The sequence below is a fragment of the Amphibalanus amphitrite genome, unplaced genomic scaffold (genome assembly GCF_019059575.1).
Source record: "Amphibalanus amphitrite isolate SeventyFive unplaced genomic scaffold, NRLGWU_Aamphi_draft 000375F_arrow, whole genome shotgun sequence".
Taxonomy (NCBI): Eukaryota; Metazoa; Arthropoda; class Thecostraca; order Balanomorpha; family Balanidae; genus Amphibalanus; species Amphibalanus amphitrite.
In genome coordinates this window covers 481,155-501,077 of record NW_024881869.1, presented here as the reverse complement: position 1 = coordinate 501,077, position 19,923 = coordinate 481,155, and the positions used below count along the sequence as shown (strand labels likewise).

Here is a 19,923-nt window from a genome sequence, read left to right as displayed (position 1 = left end):
CATGATATTTGGGTCTCCTTCCGGCGGATAAAAGCACGATCGTCATTGCATTTGCACCAGCAACGCTTTATTTGAACGTAAACGGCCAGGCTAACACTGAGTGATCAAACGGAGGCCTCACATACTGTCCACGGAACAGATTTGGTATAAAAATACTGACAACCGCCGCAGCATAAGATAAAAGCTCTCCGATAACGAAAACGAGTCATCTCTCGTTCATGAAATGATTAGAAACTTGTCGATGTACTCCCACGAACGAACATTCTTGACATCGTGACATATATACAGGTACACTAGCATGACACAATACACATAAATATCTCATTTGCCGCTTTAGCGGAGCAGCATTGCGGCCACAAAGTCCAACGTTAAAACTTGCTACCCTGTATCAGGGCGATGCATTTGTATCCCATCGCCCGAGTCTGTGCGTCGCTGTCAGACGCAGGTAAGCTGCGTCTCTGAAGCCCACTACATGCTTCAACAAACACCACATCGCGCCACTATTGTTCAGACCGTTCAGACCACTTCGGCCATGGCTGGGCGAGGGTTCGCGTCCCTCTGAGAAGGTCCACCTGTGTTCGACACGCCGTGGGCGGAGGGGTCTGTCGATGGAAGCAGCGCAACTACCGAAGTGGCCGCACCGGTCCCAGGTTGAAGAAGGCGACGGGCCGCGGGCTGGGGCCTGTCTTGCCGAGTCCCTGCAGGCTGATGATAGGCAGACCGAGCTGGCCCTGGCGCTGGTTCACCTGTGACACGGGAAGGAAGCCGCGCACGCCGAGCGCTTCCAGCTGGTCGCGACTGACCTGGCTAAGGTCAAACACGGGCACCACCAGCTCCGAGGAGCCGCGGCCGGGAGCCGTCGGCGGCAGCGTCGAGCCGTGCCGTGACTGCATGTGCTGCTGCAGCAGCGCCAAGTTCTGCATCACAATGCCACAGACGCGGCAGCGCAGGCTCTGGTTGGGTCCCGACAGGTGGGCCTTCTCGTGCTGTACCAACGCCGCCATGCTAGGCATGGTTCGCTCACAGTAGCGGCAGGTTAGAGAGCCGCGCGCCGGCGGTGACGGCGTGTCCACGGTGAGGTCGACGGTGGGCGGCCGCGCCGGTCGAGACACGTTAGTCTGTTGCACACCCGGCGGCCGCGGCACGGCAAAGTTATCATTAGCGCTCGAGGCGGGGGTCAGGGAGATGCCGGCCGGCAGGTTGGGTAGCGAGATGGGTGGCTGGGCGGCCGGCGGCGCCGGAGCCGAGGCCGCCGGGGTGATGGAGATTCCGCGGTTGGCGAGGATGGAGGCCACGTCGGCGTTGGGCGCGGCCGCGGCGCTAGTGGCCGCCGGGGCCGGCTGCTGCACGCTCAACGTGATTGAGTCGCTCAGTCGGATTGTGCCCTGGTTGCCGCCGTGCGCACTGCCCTCCACGTTCTGTATCACCGGCACGCCCTGCTGTCGCCGCTGCACCGCGATCACCTGACAGTCGGACTTGTCAGGCTGGATCGGGATGCCGGGTCGGCGCTTCGGGTCCTGCGCCATCATGCCCGGCGCCGGCCGCTTCTGCGGGCTGATCCCCGGCATACGGCCCGGCTGCATCCCTCGCGGGCCCATCATACCCCGACCGCGCAAGCCGTTCATGTGCTGCATTTGTGCGATGCGTGTTGCGTCGAGCGGTGGCCGACCGCGACGGATGTGCGGGAATCGCGTGCCGGGCGGCACGGGCATCGGTGGTCGTCCCACGCCCGTCATGGGGCTCTGCATCGCCGCCATATGACTGGACATATTACTGTTGGGAGGCCGGCCCACGGCACCCGCCTGCATCTTGCCGTGAAAAGTGACACTGTGCGCCTTCAGGTCGTTGATGGATGAGGCCTTAAAGGGGCACATGCTGCACTGAAGCTGGTCCTGGTGGGTGAGCAGGTGCTCCTGGAGCGCGGCCACGTTCGGCAGCGGCAGCTGGCACACGAAGCATGACACGGAGCCGGGCGGCGCCGGCGGCCGAACACCCTGCGTCAGAGGCGGCAGACCGGCAGCGCCACTGACGGCCGGCGCCGGCAGTCGCGCGCCGTCTGGACGCGGCTGCAGCTGCGGTGGCTGCGGCGTCGCCGGCGGCTCGTGTCGGAAGCTGCGCTCGTCGGGGATGTTCGCCGCGATGGCTGCCATCCGGATGAGCGGCTGACCGGAGCCGCCCTCCGCCTGGTCGCCCGCCGGCTGACCGTCGGCGCCCTCCGCGGGTGGTGCAGACTCCCCGTCGGCCGCCTGAGGAGCCAGGTCCTGCAGGGTGGGCGCCGGGCCGTCGGTGTCTCCTGTCCCACCCGGGTCCGACGCCACCGAGCGCGGCGGCGCCGGACTGCCGGCCTCGATGTCCGCCGGCGGCGCCGAGGCGGTCATCCTCTGTGGCATCGCCGGAGAGCCGACCGGCAGCAGCCGCGGCGGCGGCGGCGTGGAGGCGCTGCGCGCGCCCTCACGGTTCAGAGAGTCCAGCAGGCGGAGCACGTCATCCTGTTCCTCGCCCTCGGGCAGCACGTCAGCGATCACTCCTTCCTCTGCCTGTGTTCCATCCCCGGCCGACGAACCGCCCGGCCGCTCCGTGTCGCTGCTCAGCCCGTTGTCGACCGTCTCCTCGTCTCCCTCGGCCGATCCCGAGCCCGAGCCGTCCGACAGTCGCGTGTGCATCGTGTCAAAGTCCGGATCTATCGCGCCCGGCTCGTCGGGTTCACCCTCGTCTCCGTAATGATCATCCAGCGGGTCCACCGCCTCGCCATCCTCCGCCAGGGCGTCATCGTCGCCGGCGGCCGCGTCCACGTGCAGGGCATCGGTGGGTCCCTGCGAGAGCGAGTCTTCGTCGGCGACACCCATCTCTCCGGCCGACCAGCGCGAGTCATCCTCGCCGGGCGCCAGGCCCTCGTCGGACGGGAGCCGCTCAGCCGGCGACGGTGGCGCCTCTAGCGGCGCGCCCGAGAGTGAGGCCGGCTCGGAGGCGTCCATACCGGAGTCGGAGCCGGCAGAGGAGCAGCCGTCCGATGGGATCACCTGAGGAGCAGAGAGACAGTGGGTCACACAGTGATAGGGATGACAGATCATCGGAGGGACATGAGATCATCGGGGGGGGGGGGGGGGCAGACATTAGTCAGACATTCCAGTCTCATTCCGTAGTCCGTACTTAGTCCAGTCTTCCGTAGGTACTTAATCCGTCTCCATGCCAGTACCATCCGTTGCATGCCCTCTAGGACTCTAGGACTCTAGCTAAAAATCGCCAGGATCTGACGGCGCGACGGCTGAAAGCAGTGCTCAAACGTGAGTCCATGTCCCGGCGCTAGTGCGAGCTACAGCCAACTCGTTATCGTGTTAGATCACCAGCATGTAGGTACTATTTGTTTTTACCTGCGATTTTACCCAAGTGTTTTTAATTCTGTGTTTCAGTGATGTTTTAATGTGCTGTTCTTTTAATGGTGCGAACTGGAGCTTTTGCTCCGATTCTCCATTGTATGACGAAAATCATAGAATAGCCCTTCTCAGAGGATATGATTGGATCTTCGTGACAATAGGACTCCGATATCGTGCCATTATAGCCCGCCTCTTTCAGTACCGACACAGCCCAAGCATGATAGATCAATCCTTAGATCAATCAATCCACCAATCTATTCTTCGACCGCCATACTGCCGTGGTTCGGCCGTCCAATCCTGGAGCGCCGTAAAGGGTCGTTATGTGCCCGCTGCCCTTTGGCTGACCTTTAGTAACCCTGCCTGGAACTGCAGGCGGGCAGCTTCAGAGCGGCTTGCGCGAATCGAGACCGAGGTCATCTGATGAGATGCTAAAGACGCTGATGCCGAATCATCGACAGACTGTTACCCTCCTATGTATGGTCCCTACTCCCTAACACTTGGAACAAAGGGTTGTGATTTGTTCAGGTAGATGGTTTAGATAACAGTATGTAGCGAGGTAACCATACAGGTAATCTTGGCTTATCTATGCTATAATTGCTGTGTGGGTGCTACAGGAAAACGGCAACGTCGTTACCAAGTACAGGAGGACAAAAACATAAGGAACATAAAAACATAAGGATAAAACATAAGGATAACATAACTATCAGATAGTACAGCCGATCTTATCGAGTCGTACCACTCAGCGAACACTGTACTGCAACTGCAGTGCAATAACAATGTACTGGTGCAGTGCACTAACACTACAGCAGGTTTGCCCTTTCGGCAGCTGCAAATATATGTACTGGCTTTACCGGCAACGAGTGCTATTATAACACGAATCTTTTACGGAAGCTGGGTGGTGGCGGAGAAACTGATAAGCTGCTTCCATACGACGTTAAATTCTACTCCCAGTCGGAGGATGCTCCATCCTGCAGCCTGTCTGGTCTCCAAGCCGCCCGCGGTCGATCCTTTCAGCATACAGGCGACGTATTGACCCGGCTGGGCCAGCCCCAGCGGCCAATCTACCGAACAGCTACCCTGTCAGCCATATATCCAGCTCAGCTACCCAATAAGCCATGCAGCCAGTCACCCAATAGTCATAAAATCAGCCGTCCAATCTACAGTGGGAAGTCGATGCACATAGCTATGCAGTCAACATAACCCAGCCAGCGACCATGTCAGCATTCAGCTACTTCGCTACCACCCAATCAACCAGCGTGTTACACCCAGCGTATCAAATATCAGCCATCCATTCCGTCGGGCATATTGTAACCAGATACAGTCGACCATCCTGCCAGTCACCCAGACAACGTGCATCACTGCATTCATCCCGGACTAGCCACTAGCCAGTTAATCATACCTGACCAGATCCAGCCAGCCAGACATACCGAGTCATACGACATACACGCAGCCATGTAGCCGGACATACACCCATCCACCAATTCCACCCACCAAGCCATACATCCATCCAACAAGCCATACACACCGCCAGTCGCCGCACACAGTCCCCATGCTCGCCCCCTCACCCATAGAGATATGGGTATTATATCTCTTCTCTCACCCACCTCAAACTGACTTCCACCGTTCTGCTCCTGACTGCTGCGCCGGAGCGTGAGCTTGAGCGCGGCCGCGGCGGCGGCGGCGGCAGCGGCGGGCTCCGAGCGCTCCAGGGTGACCGTCGGCTCCGGCCGCGTCACCAGGTGGTGGTACAAGTGGTGGTCGTGGAAGTAGGAGAAGTTGGGGAAGCTGTCGATCCCACAGATGACGCAGCGAAGAACTCTGTCAACCTGCCGGAGGGTATACGTAACATTAGAGGGGTTTGTTAGAACGTTGGAGGGTTTTGTTAGTTGGGGTTTAGGGAGCGGTAGCAGCGAGGCCATTGTGCGCTCAAGGCTACTTATGCACCCATCAACGTGGAAGAGTCTGTATGGTCGAGTGTGTGCTGGAAGGGCACTTCCTTTGTTCATGTCCCCTCTGACAAAAATTCAACCGAAGGAGGGTCGGGGCGAGGGACAAGCACCAGGCCGCCAACTGAGACTGACGTAGCAACAGCTGGGGCGCCAGTTGGGGCGCCCGGCCGGCCCCTCTCAATTCCCCATGGGAGGGAGGGAGGGGTGAAAACAGACCCTCCCTACTGGCAGGGGCTCAGCAGGGTACCCACTGGCAGCGGTGATTGGGATGCCTGGTCGGTCAGCGCCACATGGGGACTTCGGGTAATCCGACGGGGGAGAAAAAGCCGGAGGGGTGTTCACGGGCACCGCACACTGCTGCGTGCGGTGTGTGCGGTGCGTCCAGCAGGCGTGGGGGTAGGGGATGGGTAGGCGGTTGCGGGGAATATTGGGGACGGGAAGGGGACGAATGGTCTGGGTGTGATATGACTGGGGTCGGGATGGGGAATGGGTCGATGTGGGGAGGGGAAGGGTCTGAGTAATGGTGGGGGGAGAGTCACTGTATGGCAGCGATGGTTAGAGGGGAGAGCTAGGGTAGAGCCGTGACCTTTGTCACGCTGCGGGAGGTAGCGAGCGAGCGAGCGAGAGAGCGAGAGAGAGAGAGAGAGCGAGAGAGAGAGAGAGAGAGAGAGAGAGAGAGAGAGAGAGAGAGAGAGAGAGAGAGAGAGAGAGAGAGAGAGAGAGAGAGAGAGAGAGAGAGAGCAGCGTCGGCGTCGAATGGGCTTGTTATGACGTCGTGGGGACTGAGGGGATGGGACTGAGGGGAGGGCTGTTATTGCGCCGCCGTGGGCTGATAAGGATAATACGACCCTGTCCCATCGGGAGTGGGCAACGGCCGGGGTGGGGAGAGGTAGAGCTTGGGAGAGCGCGGAGTCGAGTTGCCGTTCTGTCACGTTGGGAGAGCTGGAGAGAGCGAGGGGGAAGGAGAGAGCAGCGGAGGCAGTGAAGGGCGTCGTTACGGCACGCCGCTGGGTAGACGGAGGGAGGGGGGGGGGACGCTGTGGGGGAGCGGGAGGGCTGTTATGGCGCCGCGCTGGGCTGAGTGATGAAATGCGACCCGTCCCACTGGGGAGGGCGCCGCTACTACCACGCGGGAGGGGCAGCGCGGTACACGTGGTCCGTGTATCCGCCCTGCGTCTGTGTAGATTGTAAATAGCGTAGCTGGGGGCGAGGTGGGTGCTTTTGATGGGAGAAGGGTGTTGCATGAGCAAAGTTTGAAAATACACTGAGTTTTATGAAACGCTTGGCCCAATCGTTATTTCATTTACGGTTTCACTTTCTAAGAAATCAACCATATAATGCCGCCGTTTTAGATTTTATCATTCCGTTCAATAATCCCAATAGGTACCTTCTGAGCTTACGATCCGAATAAATCGTTCGCATTCAAACCAACACATTTTTCGCAGGGGCGTACCTTGGCGGGGCCGGGCTTGCGTCGTCTCTGAACAGTCACGTGCTGTTGCTTGATGTGCTCCGAGAGCTCCTGTGGCGTGGCGAACTGGCTGGGACAACGGCGACAGGCGGCAGGGTGCGACTCCTGGTGGCAGGTCATGTGCAGCACATGGTCCTCCTGAAGAGCGAACCTCTCGTGGCAGACGTTGCACTCGGCGAAGAAGGCGACTGTCACAGCCTCGGGCAGCACAGGAGGCACCTCTGAAAGGAGAGAGACGGGGGCATCAGCAACGGTTACACACTCCAGCTGGGCAGCTAGGCGGGTTGAGAATGGGAAGCTTGGTAAGTTGGCAACTTGAAAATGGGAAGAACCACTTACTTATGTTTGTTACTTTAACAGCTAATGATCCCGCGTTAACTGAGAATGAATGCCACACTTTACCCCGCTAAACAGGTAAACGAATTTAGCTCAGCCCCAAGCGCTGTGTCCGGTCAGCAACCAATTCATCTCAAAACTCGAGGATAAAGTCGGCAAGAATAAGGGGATAAGCCCCGGTAAAAGAAATACCGACTTCAAGCCAGCAGGGAGTGGAAACCAGGGTCGCTTTTCACTTGGGATCTGGCAGGATAACGTGCCTTGTTGGAAAAAAAATTAGGCAAGCGCAACCCTTTTTTATATCGTACGCCAATGACGGCGGGTTGTCACGGCAAATAATGTCAGTCTTTGTAAAAATAAGCTATATTGCAATCTCCCAGTAAGATGATGATGATGAATTGGGGTTTTTGGGCGCCCGGACCACAGTGGTCATCGGCGCCCATCCCAGTGAGATGTCCCCAAGAAAGCCATCAGAAGCGTCCACCAAGATGGGAGACGCCATCAGTCTGCGGGGCGAAAGTTTGCCTTCCCCTAATACGGCTGGGGAAAGTTGGTCGGTCGCCCGGGTCGAAAGCGCCAAGAGTTGCGGCACCATCGACCCCCGGACGTCCACCGGCGACAGGGGGCGTCCTGATCGCAGTCCGGTGATCCACAGACTGTCTATTGATCCCAGCACCTGATCCACGCTGCCTGGTAATTGGTATCCTCCAGACACCGCCGGGAAGCCACCGCCGTTCCGAGAGAACGGCAGTGGATTCAGCGTCCCAAAAGCCAGGCGGTACGACGTTGGGCTTTTTACCCAAAAGGCCATACAGTTCGGCAACAGTTCTACAACAAACAATATCTCATGATATAAACTCAGCGCCGGTAGCGCCGAAGGAGTTACGGCAGCATCATCTCTGAGAAATAGCGCACTCAGCTTGCCTATCATTCTAGTAAATTGCAGGCCCTGTGAGAATGAACCACTGAAGGCATCTAGCCTCCAGGCCAGACATACTAGTCCCCTGTGCGATTCACAGTCAGTCCCAGTAAGCATTCCCCGGTTCCAGTAGGTATTAATAGTTCCCAAAAGGCACTCGGAGGGGAAGACAAATAAAGCATGCTGTTTGCGGATCAGAAGCGGTGAACCAAGCCAAAAGTGCGATTGTTTGGCCTATTGGGTCTGATTGGGTGAAGTTTCAGGTCAGGGATATCGACAATCAAGACTTCGTGCAAAGAGTGCTTGGCAAGCAAACTCAGCGATCGCTCGCGAATCACCACGATAAATGGAAAATATGACAAGGCACACCTTGTCAGAGGATGCACAAGGCGTTGCCATTTTATACCAGCTAAATAAGCCCTCCGCTCGAGCCTAAAAAAGGAACAATTTTACACCAACTAGGAACAAAGACCCTTAAAACGGTTGATAGTGCGCAAAAATAAATCATCAGTGAATATACTGAAACCGTCCGTGCGATTCAACCCGAAATCAAAGCAACCAAAAGCACCTAGATATTACTACAAAAAGTTGGCAGCTGACAACGCAAAACAGCTCGCCGCTGAGCACTACACACAACCTAACGCGCCAGCAGAACAGAACGAAACACAAGCATTTTGAGACCATCGTCGCGGCCAAGATGATTCCTTCCCCAAGCAAGCAATATCGGCCAAAACTCAAAGGACACTGCACACTCCGTGTTACGCCAGGGCAGCAAATCACCTAAGCATCAGCGGAGTTCGCGGCGCCGGCCTCTCAGCCACCCATCTGAAAACAACAAAGTTTCAGGGTGATTAAACGGTGACGGTCCCATAACTCGGCCTTCGGGTTCATAATTTTCTCACATAGACCCGGGAACAGGGGGGGCAGCGGGGGCGCTTGCCCCCCCCCCCCAACTTGGGAGCCGAGGGGGCGGCGCCCCCTCAACATTGAGGCAGCGAGAAAAGATCTTTCCTCCCTTTTCCGGACTTCTTTCCGTCTTGTTTCCTACATCTAAACATCAGCACGCGGCATTTTCCTTGCCATCTGAATGGTTTCTGCTGATACAGCATTGATTTGACAACATCTGCTATTGTCATCCCGCTTTGATTTGTGCCTGACCTTGGCCATAAGTTTGGCAGGCCAGCTTTTATACTGGACCATTTTGAGTCAACTTTGAAAAATACATAACGTACAACGGTGGTAAAATCGTTGCTATAGGTATAACACAGTTTACCCGCTCCGGGTGTGAGGGAGGGGTGTGGGGCAACGAGTGCACTGACGTGGCGCCCTCGGAGGGCCCGTATGGGATTACAGCTCAGCGACACCGACACTAAGGGCTTGCGTGGTGCCTTCGGTTATCGGTAGCACCCTTAAAATCACCAACGTAGGGCCCTCAGAATCGCCGGTAAGGGGCCTTTAGAGGTACTGGTGTGGGGCCGTCATGCAGGTGCCGGTGTGGGCGCTCAGAGGTGCCAGTGTGATTCTCTCAGAGGCGCCGATGAGGGTCCTTACAGGCGTTGCTGTGGGCCGTCATAGACGCTGGTGTGGAGCCGTTACAGACGGGTGTGGGGCCTTTAGAGCTGCTGACGCGAACTCTCTACAAGCCGGCAAGGGGTCTCAGTGACCGGCAAGGGGTCCTTAGGCCGGCAGAATAAGTCCTGTGGGGTCCTTAGAGACCGGCATGGTGGGGCCCTCATGTGGGGCCCTCAGTCACCGGTGTGGGTCCCTCAAAAGTCACCAGTGGATGGCCTTTAGATGCGCAGGTGTTGGTTGGGTCCTCGGAGCCGCCGATATAGGGCTTTTTTTAGGCAGTGGTGTAGGCACTCAGAGTTGGGGATGTGAAACCCTCAGAGACACCGATGTGACCGTGGGCCCTCGCCCCTCATAGGCGCCGACGAAGGCCCCACAGTTGCCGTTATGGGGCTCTCAGAAAAATAAGTGTGGGACCATAACAGGCGGGAAATGCCCCTAGACTGGCCCCTCATGCCGGTAAGACCTCTCAGAGGCCAGTAACGGGCCTTTGGAGACCACCGAGGTGCCCTTAAAAGCCGCAAGCGGCCCTCAGAAACCAGCGTGGGGCCCTTATGGAGATCTTAGTGTGGCTATTTAGGGTTCATGAGGTGCTTTAACGAGCCCCATGGGGCCCTTCTGAGTAGAAACATGGATTAGGTATTATTAGGAATACTTCATCCATGGTAGAAATATGGCCATCGTTAACCACCAGCGGTCAAATGGCGCCGTGCCACAGGGCCCTTCGGACCCGAGGGTCCCTTTGAACCCGATGGGGGGGGGGGGTACGTGTCCCCTTAGACCCCTAGCTACGCTACTGTTTCATATGCATCATGTCAAGTATTTTAGGCTCGCCCCCCCAACTTGAAAATCGTTCCCGGGCCCCTGTTTTCTCATGCCGAAAGCCGAAAATGTCATGAAATAGGTCTGCCAAGAACGAGGCACTGAGCCATATGGATTGTGAGTGCAACGATGACTTTACTGGCACGCTTATCCTGGGTAAGGTGGGATCGCTTCTCCTTTAGTCATTCAGATTTTTGTTCATATTGCAGACTGGTGCCATAGGTAGCTAGTATAACTATTCTATTTTGACCTATTCGCGTAAAGCAGAACACATCCAGAAGCTCTAATTAATTGCAATATGGCTATTTTCATAGTGCTGAATTAAATTCATGCTACAATGGAACGAATTTGCACAAAACTACCTACCAAGCAAAGAAGGATTCACGTGTAGGTTCTGCGTAACGTAAACAATTTGCCAAGTTTCACACTCTCAGGGGCGATGCCACAACATGTTCAATTTAAAGGGACTAAACATGTGAGCGCTGAGCAGGAAATCGGAGCCAACAAAAATAACACAGCTAAAAATAGCGTCGGGTTAGTGGGCGATACTGCAGCTATAGTTCGTTTTTTTTTTCAAAAGGACGCTGGCTCAAAGTTCAATATCGAAGCTCTCACGTGAGTTTTGGCAGCTTCAGTGTCTGGCGAAGAATTTCTTACCGAAAAAATAACCGATTTCAAATTGTGCACGGTAAGTAGCTGGAAATTGTTTCTTAAAAATGAACATACTATGATGACGTCACTGGTGGCAGCAGGCACCCAAATGTCCGTGCAATGGGACAAGTGTCAACGAATTTGGGTGAAACTTAGTTTTTCACTGTTGCCGAGCTTATAATCGAGTAAGCAGTTCCGTCCATGATAGTTATAAGTTACATTGAAATACATGTTCCGACAGTATGACGTCACCACTGTTCTCATATATGGTTCCAAAACGCACATATGGAAATTATCGGGAAGAAATCACATGTTAAAATTAGTCGACGTTCGATTTTCTCAGGTTCAGTTTTTGCTCGTTTTGCTCGCTAAAACACGTGCTTGTTCGAAAAACATACTTGGAGCCAGCGTCCTTTTGAAAAAAAAAAACGAACTATAGGTACACCAGTTCCCAAGGCTGTTTCTGCCCAGCTTCCCACAATGTGCGCCACCTCTGCAGGGCGCAGGCTGTATCCCAACCCCGCCCAATCGACGAACCGTATGGCTAGACAGTGAGATGTCCGCTACAAGATTACTTTACTAATAGTCCGCTACCCGCCCGGGCTGCCGTCCGCCGCCAGGCCCATTGGGTACCCGCACATAGCCGGCTGTCTGGCCGTAACCAGATTGGACCGGCGCGGCGCCAGGCTAGCCATACCAGCCGTCCGCCTCCTACCCGCCCAGCGCCCGTTCATCGACCGTATGACTCGCCAGCTGTCCTGCTGCCCATCAGCCGTCGCCCAATGTCCGCAGCCCGCACGCGCTGGTTGCTGTCCGCCCTCAGTCCGCTGTCCGGGAAGCCAGCTTGGACCGGCGCCAAGACAGCCGCCCGCCCGACGGCCGTCCGAGGCCGGTCCGATCGTCCGCCCATCGACCGTTTGGTTCGCCAGCTGACCGCTATTGGCCCGCTGCGCTGTGTCCGCCCTCTGTACGCTGACCGCCTGCTGTCCGGTCGTAGCCAGCTTTATATCGCGTGAGGCCGGTCCGTACCCGCCCAGCGCCCGCCCAGCACCCGCCCGTACTCATTTGTCACCAGCTGGCAACTTCAGCACCACCCGACGTTGGCCCGCATCGCCGGCCCGCAGCGCCCACTGGCGGCCCGACACCGGCCCGCCCGACACCCGCCCGACGTGGTCGGTCCGGCCGGCCTGTCTGGATCGGTCGGTCCGTCTGGAGCCCGGCGGACCGCCTCAGTGGCGGCTGCGGGCCGCCCGCAGCCGGCACCACCCGCCGTACCACTCGCTTCAGCCGGCCTCCCCCCAGCTCGCGTCCGTCCAGCGTCACCCTCCGCCCAAGGGGCCCACCTGCAACCCTCCTGACGCCCTCCCCCCCCCCCAAAAAAAAATGAGAGAAAATATGTTCAGGACAGGAGCATGGGGGGGGGGGGGCAATAAGATTGTTCAGATACGGTATCCAATGAAATTAAAAATTTGATAGGGCACCCATAAACCTAGCCCTCACCCGCATAGGGGGGAGGTCGAACGAACCCCCCCTCGGTTTTTCGCGAATAACTTGCGTAAAAAGCGGCCGATCGCGACGAAACTTTCAGTACCCTCGAGTTGATCAATTTCACACCTCCCCTGAAAATGTCATAACCCTGACCATAGACTTCTCCCCGACCCAAATGACCTTTGACCTGTGACTTATTTCTCGAAACCGTTTGGCCGGAATCGCGATTCGGCGTATGTCGGCACGCATTAGCCGCGTGTTTGCAGCCTTTTTGTGGTTTCAAGCGTTCAAACATGTGATTTGATGTTGGTCCCACGCATTATTGAGGGTGTCGACCAGTCTCGTTTTTCACGAATAAAATAACTCGCGTGAAAAGCGACGGGTAGCAACAAAACTTTCCCTAACCTCGACTTATTTCACGCATACCTCCCCCGAAAATTTCATAACCCTGACCCAAATGACCTTTGAGATGTGACCTCTTTCTCGAGACCATGCCAGCACACATTACACCTATAGGTACTTTTTCAGACTTATTGTGAAAACAAAAGTAGGTACCAACATGTGAACGTAAGTTTGTCTCATGGATCATGGTGGGTAATAAGGCCACGCGAAGGTCAATGCAAGTTAGGAGACCTTGGATCAGCCTTGGATGGATTCGGTTCTTTTTGAGTTAGGTAGCTATGCAATTTTCAGAGCAGTGTTCGGAGATGATTTCAAATTTAGTACTGAATTGAGCATTTGGAAACTACTTTAAAGGTCAACATAACATGTGATGGAGGCATCAGCATGGTGGTAAATGCCTACTTCAAGAACAATCTGTGGGATGGCTGACGGTTTAACCTGACCTGACCCGGCCCAACCCAAATGCACAAATAGGTGCATCATAAAAGTAACGTGAAATTCAAAATCAAGTAGGGAAGAGTGGGGCACATTCGTGCAAAAAAAAGGATAAATCCATATATCTGTTCTTTGGTTGGTGCAATGGTATAAAAATTGTTGATTGTAGTATGGAAAGGAACTATTGCAGACATTTTTCCCCTTTAAAATTATCCTCTAAAATTATCGCTTCTATTAGAAAAAAAAAATGACTTTGAATAACTCTGAACGTTTGCACGAAACTGCCCCAGGTATGGGGCACTTTCGTGCAAGGGATGGGGCACTTCCGTGCACCCTGCAAAGTTCGAGGAATTACCGGGCATTTACCAGAAATTTACCAAAAGAAATTGGCAGGGGGCCATTTCACTCGATTCCTATCGACAGGAACAACAAATGTAGAAAGAAAGGGCTGGCTTACAGGAATGTGCCAACTGCCGGCCATCGACCCGCCTCCGTGACCTCGCCGAGGTCGCGTGAATTACTTGTCACGACGTCGCAAGCAGCCGAGGCTGAGTCACGCGAGCGTCATAAGTGAAACCTTCTACAGATAGTCATAAATCGCAAAAACGAGAAAAATATGCACGAATGTGCCCCTAGGCAGTGCATGCACGAACCTGCCTCACAAAGTTATTTGTGATATATTTCAAAATTTCTTGTTGAAAAAATGACACTTTCGCAACAAACAAGTTCGCAGCAGTTCCGTGAATAGACTGAGCTTCTTCGTCGCTAATTTAAAAAAAAGGCTGAACCACATTTCAGAGTCAGGATCACGAAAATGGATGCTATGAAAAAAGTGGAAAGCGCACGAATAATACGACTTTGCGTTTTTATCAAGCATGATAGCAGGTACAGTGTTGTTTTCTACAGTGAACGAGGGGCGGCAATGATGACATATTTTCATAAGTTACCTTGAGCTCGGGCAGTCACTCGTATTCCCATAAACTGCTGAAAACGAATGTGTCCCATGCACGAAAGTGCCCCGCTCTCCCCTATGGTACCCCATGAAACTCCCTTCAAGTAGTTTGAACAGGCATCGATTTCCCCGAAAATTTTAATCTGGAATGTCAGCCAATGTCCTTGGACAACCTTCCAGGCGGTGGGGGGGGGGGATTTTTTAGCCCTCCCCTTTAGTTTTTTCTATATATCTCCCGAACCGCTGCGCCGATCGTCACCAAAATTTCAGTACCCTCCCGTGAATAGCTATTGCACACTGTGACTAGAAATTTTCCAAAGGCTATGATAGGTTGGCCGCTAATGACATCGGACTGACGTCATTTCTGCCATTTTCGACCCAAAAAAGGTTGCGCGGGAAGAGCTGTCAGGCCTACAGTTTAAGAGATACAGAAGAAAAAAAAATTCAGAGATAAAAGGTGAAGAATTAGGAGGGCTACAAAACTATGCAAAACTATCAACTTTGAAATTTGACCTTTTTTGACCTGACCTCCACCAGAAAGTGACCTAAACCGTACCTGATGGTCTTATAACCAACACCATTGAGTTGGAAATGAAAAATTGGCCATAAAACATGCATCGCAAATCTTAGTAAAGTTAGGTTCATGTGCTGACCTTTGGTGACCTGACCTGTGACCTGAGCTGGTATTATCAGTGACCTTTAATAGCATCATATGCACTAGGCAACTGACGCCCTAACACTGACTTTCGACAAAATGCGTTTTACTCGGTTTTATAGTGCATTTCCTAGAAGATCCGTGAACGGTGAAACATTTTATCTTTGACCTGACCTGTGACGTCATCGGTGACCTCGAGGTTAATGAAATTTGGTTTCCCCGACAAATGTGACAGGGCTATGGAACGCCGTTTGAATTTTACGGATCTGTATGTACAGTAGGTTCGGAGATCGGGGGGAATGCCCCCCCCCCCCACCACCACCACCACCACCACCACCACCACCACCACCACGCGGAAGGTGGCCGGGAGGCCCACCGCCTGCCGGGTTAAAACTGGGTACAATCGGCTATCTATCTTCACAGGCAAACACTCATTTTTCCAGCAAAACAAAAGAGTCCGATCGACCCCCTCTCCCTCACCCCATACGTGTTAACCGCTGTGAAAATGCCGATATGGTCGAGGGATAAGGATAAATAGGTATGTGGAAAATCTACCGATTCCCCAAACCAAAGTAACAATAAAAATCAGTTGACTTACCTGTTACAATGGGCTCAGCCTTAACCACGTTCACTTGAGAATTCATTCCCTAAAAGAGAAATATTATATCAGTAAAACGACTTTTAGGGCGACAAACGAGCGAGCACCATTGTGATCAAGTCATAAAGATCCTCGCATTTGCAATGTGCATTGGAGTTGGACGCTCATTAGCAGTGGTGAGCACTCGTAACTTGATCGCGACTTCGATAACGATAATTCGATAACCTTTTTCGAGGTCGGTGACTTCGATATCAATAACTTGAAAACCAAATCGGTCACTTCGATAACGTGATAACGATAGCGATAACCTAAAAAAAGAAATCGAAAGGATAAAATATTTGAAAGTAATAAGCTTCTAACTAAATAATATGTAATTCCTTACATATTCCTTAAATAAGGAAAACATTCGTCGAAAAACTTGAATATCTTTGGCGACAGACCTTGTTGGGCCGCAAGGCGTTCCAAACAGCATCTTTCAGTTCTCAATCTACAAAACTCAAACTGCTATCTCAGTTCAAAACCCTATGTTGAAGGTGAACTTTCCCTTTAATGCGCTCGCGTCGCATTTGATGAAGTTATCGTTATCGATTGACCGAAACGGGGATTTCGATAACGTTACTTCGATAACGATGATCAAAAACGATAAACTTCAAAAAACGTTATCATCATCGATAACGACTTCGATAATCGATAATCGTTTCGTTAGATGGGATCAGCTCGACGATACAGATCGACTGATGTGCAGATGACCCTTTCCGGTCAGGTCATGACCTTGACCTGAGGTTAAATTTCAAATTGACCTTTTAAGGTCAAATTATAGTTAATTCGATGCGTCTTCACGAGGGGAACACGATGTCAGTAAAAGTAAGCTTGTGCATGGTTTGAGTCAAAAGTTATTGCAGAAAAACTGTTATCGCAAACATCGCCTATTTTGGCAGTGTTTGCCCCCTGCAAGCAAAACCGCTGGCGTTGACGTTAGGTCAAATCTGAGAGAGGCAATCAGAAAGAGCGTTAAAAGGACTATCAAATGCTCTTTCCCGCGGCGCTGTAGCTCTATTAGTTTCAGAATTATGCGTCGGCTTGTTAAAAGTTGTTGACATTTGACCTAGAAATCGGCGAAATTTGGCCTTCAATGACCTCTGGTGACCTGACTAGTGACTATAAAGTAATCAAAGTAAATTCATTACTTTTGACGCTCTTTCAAAAGCCGCCTTCCCCGTATTATACCGCTACGTGGCCCAGGAGTCGAGTTAGTTAAGGGGGGGGTGTTCAAACACCCCTCAGCAGGGCGTGAAAATCCAGGACCCCCAGCGCGCTGGGGGTCCTGACTCCTGGGGTTACCGCTCCGCTGCAGCGAGGCGCGGGCTCCCGACTCCAAAGCAATACCGCCGGGCCTACATTGGCGGTCCAGCCAGCCGGTCCCAAGGCAATCTCTCGTCCCCACAGTCGGTCCCATGCATGGCCCCAGCCCGACGAGTGCCGGGTATTTAGCTGGCAGCCTGCTGGAGAGCCAGCTATCTAATAACTAGCTGCCTAATAGATAGATACTAGATAGTATCTAGCCCAACGTTTGCCCATTGAAACAGGCTCTTTCTAGTTTCTTGGGTTTAGTTGGCAGCAAGCTTCCTCGATGGATTTAGTTGGCGGCTCGAGTAGACGTACCGGATTCGTGGCGGCTCGCCGTCTCCGGAATTTAGTTTATGTCTGTCTGCATGACTTGGTCTCAAAAATGTATAAAATGTGAAAAATAAACGTATTTTTATGATGCTCGCCACAATTCATGCAGAGAAATGGGGGAAAGTTCAGATTTTAAAGGACAGCGCTCACTGCCAACCTAATATGTATGCCTAATACCTAAATGAATAAATGCCAAACATACCTAAGTGCAATTATATCAAATCATTCCTTCCCCCCCCCCCCCAAAGTGCAGGAAGAACGGGCGAACGTTCGATGTTAATTGTGCACCTACAATACAATTTGTAATAAACGTCTTTCTTGTTATTGTTGAAACTAAGATTATTACAGCGCAGCACATTATACACCTTTTTGCACTCAAAATAGGCATCTTTTCATTCAATTTCGGCGAATTGCATTCAATTTTAGCGATCTCTCATTTGCTTCGAATAGAGAGATCGCTAAAATTGAATGCAATTCGCCGAAATTGAATGAAAAGATGCCTATTTTGAGTGCAAAAAGGTGTAGTACAGCGCTAGCCAAGCGCCAGCGCCAGGGTCCGTTGACGTATCAACGACGTTAAAGGCCGGCGTTGCGTCACCCCGCTAGCCAGGGCCCCGACGCTTGGGCCCCTCGGCCCCGCCAGCGCCTGACGCAGCAATGGCGTCCGGCCACCAGAGGCCGCCCTAGCCCCTAGGCCCCAGCCCAGCGTTATCAAAACACTGCTGTAGGACGCTGAAAAACAATAACGACAAGTTTATGAGAGAAATGCCACAATACCTGCTAAATGCTCCAGTTTCTTCGTCGCGTACACACCACAAATAACACAGAAACAGCGTGGAGCACATCCCCACCGCCGTCCAGCGCCCGCCGTAGTGTTTCACTTGGTCACACGTGTCCCTACTGCGCATGCGCGTCACGAGCTCAGGGCCGTCAGGGCCCAGGCAGCAGTCACTGGCGCTCACCAGCTGGGGGCGGAGCCTGGGCCCGTTGGCTCAGCGTGGGCTCAGCTAGCGCTAGGAAATAGGATCAGGCCGCCAGCCTGTTGTGGCGCTGGCATCGAGCCAAGCCCGCAGTGACGGGAGTGCCTGTCCCACAGGGCCGTTCTGCGCGCAGTATGAGCTTTCTCTGTTTGTCCATACGGGTGAAACGGTCGGTAAACGATACGAGAAAATGAACCTTAAGGAATCCATAGCGGATTAGGGGTCTCGGGGCATTCAATAACTGATGAAATAACAGTTCGCTTGCTGAGTGCTGACAGTTCGATCCAGTCAAGCTGAAATGTTTGGGTGAAATGAAACCCAGCCTTAGTGGGCACTTAACTTTGGAACTATATTATGCTTCGACGCTCAATGATCGTGCCTGCTACCCTTTATGCCCTACCCTACCTACTGTAGAAGTGCAGTATAATTTGCGGATTGAACGTGATAAAAGTGAGAGCTGAAGTGAACGCACATTATCAAATTGCTACTGGTTAGCCAGCCGATTCACTACCATAACGTAAGCATAATATTATTAGGGAAGAGGTCTGCAAAAGATGCTAGTCAGTAACTGACCGATATAGTTCAAGCTAAATGCGAATACAGGGAAACGTTCAATTTATTCGCATAGCTCCTATGCTCGAAAAAGAAACGTTTTATTACATTCTGAAAAGAAACAAAGCGAACAGTTCGCACCTTGCATATACCTACCTATCACATCATATATCAGAGCCAACCCAAAATGTGCTTCATTACAATGCATTTGATTTCTAAGTACATTTTTAAGAGCCATCGAGGAATTATGAAGGGTATCGTTTTGAATAGACCTGATAGGCACCCAACCTACCAATAATTTCGGCTATTCCTTTGACGCTGCATGATTTCTTCATCTTACATCTAACAACCAACCATAAGAGCCCTCCCAATAAATATCGTAAAGTGACACCCATCCTTATTCCTTGGATGAAGGCCCCTGACGCATGCCTCCCGTCCGGTTCATCAAAAGGAGCGGAATGTTTAGCATTCCAACAACCATTGGTAACCGCTACAGCAGGGCCCCAGGCGTGAGCCGCGCCTATCGCCCACATCCGGCTCTTTGTCACGCAGCTGACTCAGCTGCTGCCCAACAGCGACAGCCAATCAGCTTGTGCCGCGCAGTATCCGCCGGCTCGACACCAGCTGGCCGCCCCAGTCTGGGACCGCGCGTTGCGCCCGGAACGGCCCTAGCACCGTTAAAGTCCGGTTCTGCGGCAGCACCGGTCCCGGTCCCAGCTATTGATCCGGCGCCGGGCAGCTGTCACCGGCAGCCCATAAGGTCCAGTATTCACTGGTGAGTCAAGAGAAATGGCCCTTAATGACAACTGGCAGCTTGCCAGGTTTCTTTGTTGACAGCCGGGGGAGCCTGTGTCTGACTCCTCCCCACGCGGCACTATTCCTGAGAAGCCTCCAACGGCGGCGACCAGATAGCCTCTCCACGAGCTCCGCCGCTCCAAGGCCGGCGCGGACCAATGAAAACGCTGTACGGTGACTGAGCCGCGGTGCATCAGGGCAGCACTGCGCACCGACTCCGCCTGCTAGGCGGAATACCGAATAACTAATGGGAAACGGATTGAAATTGAGTGAGCCGGCTAGTAATCCTGTAGTAATC

General features: G+C 53.2%; 1 protein-coding gene across 3 annotated transcripts; it reads right to left on the bottom strand.

The window, feature by feature from the left end:
* Positions 1–41: 41 nt before the first annotated feature.
* On the bottom strand, positions 42–18,393 carry LOC122389896 (collagen alpha-1(III) chain-like). Of its 3 annotated transcripts, XM_043382368.1 has the most exons (6): positions 18,076–18,281; positions 15,622–15,670; positions 8,830–8,874; positions 6,777–7,015; positions 4,979–5,200; positions 42–3,020 (listed from the first exon to the last, which is right to left on the bottom strand). In XM_043382368.1, the coding sequence occupies exons 4-6, from the start codon at positions 6,912–6,914 to the stop codon at positions 624–626; spliced, it is 2,757 nt and encodes a 918-aa protein (XP_043238303.1). In that variant the 5' UTR covers positions 6,915–7,015; positions 8,830–8,874; positions 15,622–15,670; positions 18,076–18,281; the 3' UTR covers positions 42–623. The 3 variants fall into 3 exon arrangements, with proteins under 3 accessions (XP_043238303.1, XP_043238302.1, XP_043238304.1); XM_043382367.1 differs by lacking the exon at positions 8,830–8,874 and having other exon boundaries at positions 18,076–18,393; XM_043382369.1 differs by lacking the exons at positions 8,830–8,874; positions 15,622–15,670 and having other exon boundaries at positions 18,076–18,288.
* Positions 18,394–19,923: the final 1,530 nt, after the last annotated feature.

What these genes read in the sequence shown, in the direction of transcription:
- LOC122389896 (XM_043382367.1), bottom strand. Translation starts at nt 15,667, where the DNA reads ATGAATTCTCAAGTGAACGTGGTTAAGGCTGAGCCCATTGTAACAG. An exon ending in GCAAGCCCGGCCCCGCCAAG is followed by an intron (nt 5,201 to 6,776) that starts GTACGCCCCTGC and finishes ACCCTCCGGCAG; the next exon opens with GTTGACAGAGTTCTTCGCTG. An exon ending in ACGGTGGAAGTCAGTTTGAG is followed by an intron (nt 3,021 to 4,978) that starts GTGGGTGAGAGA and finishes TCTGCTCCTCAG; the next exon opens with GTGATCCCATCGGACGGCTG.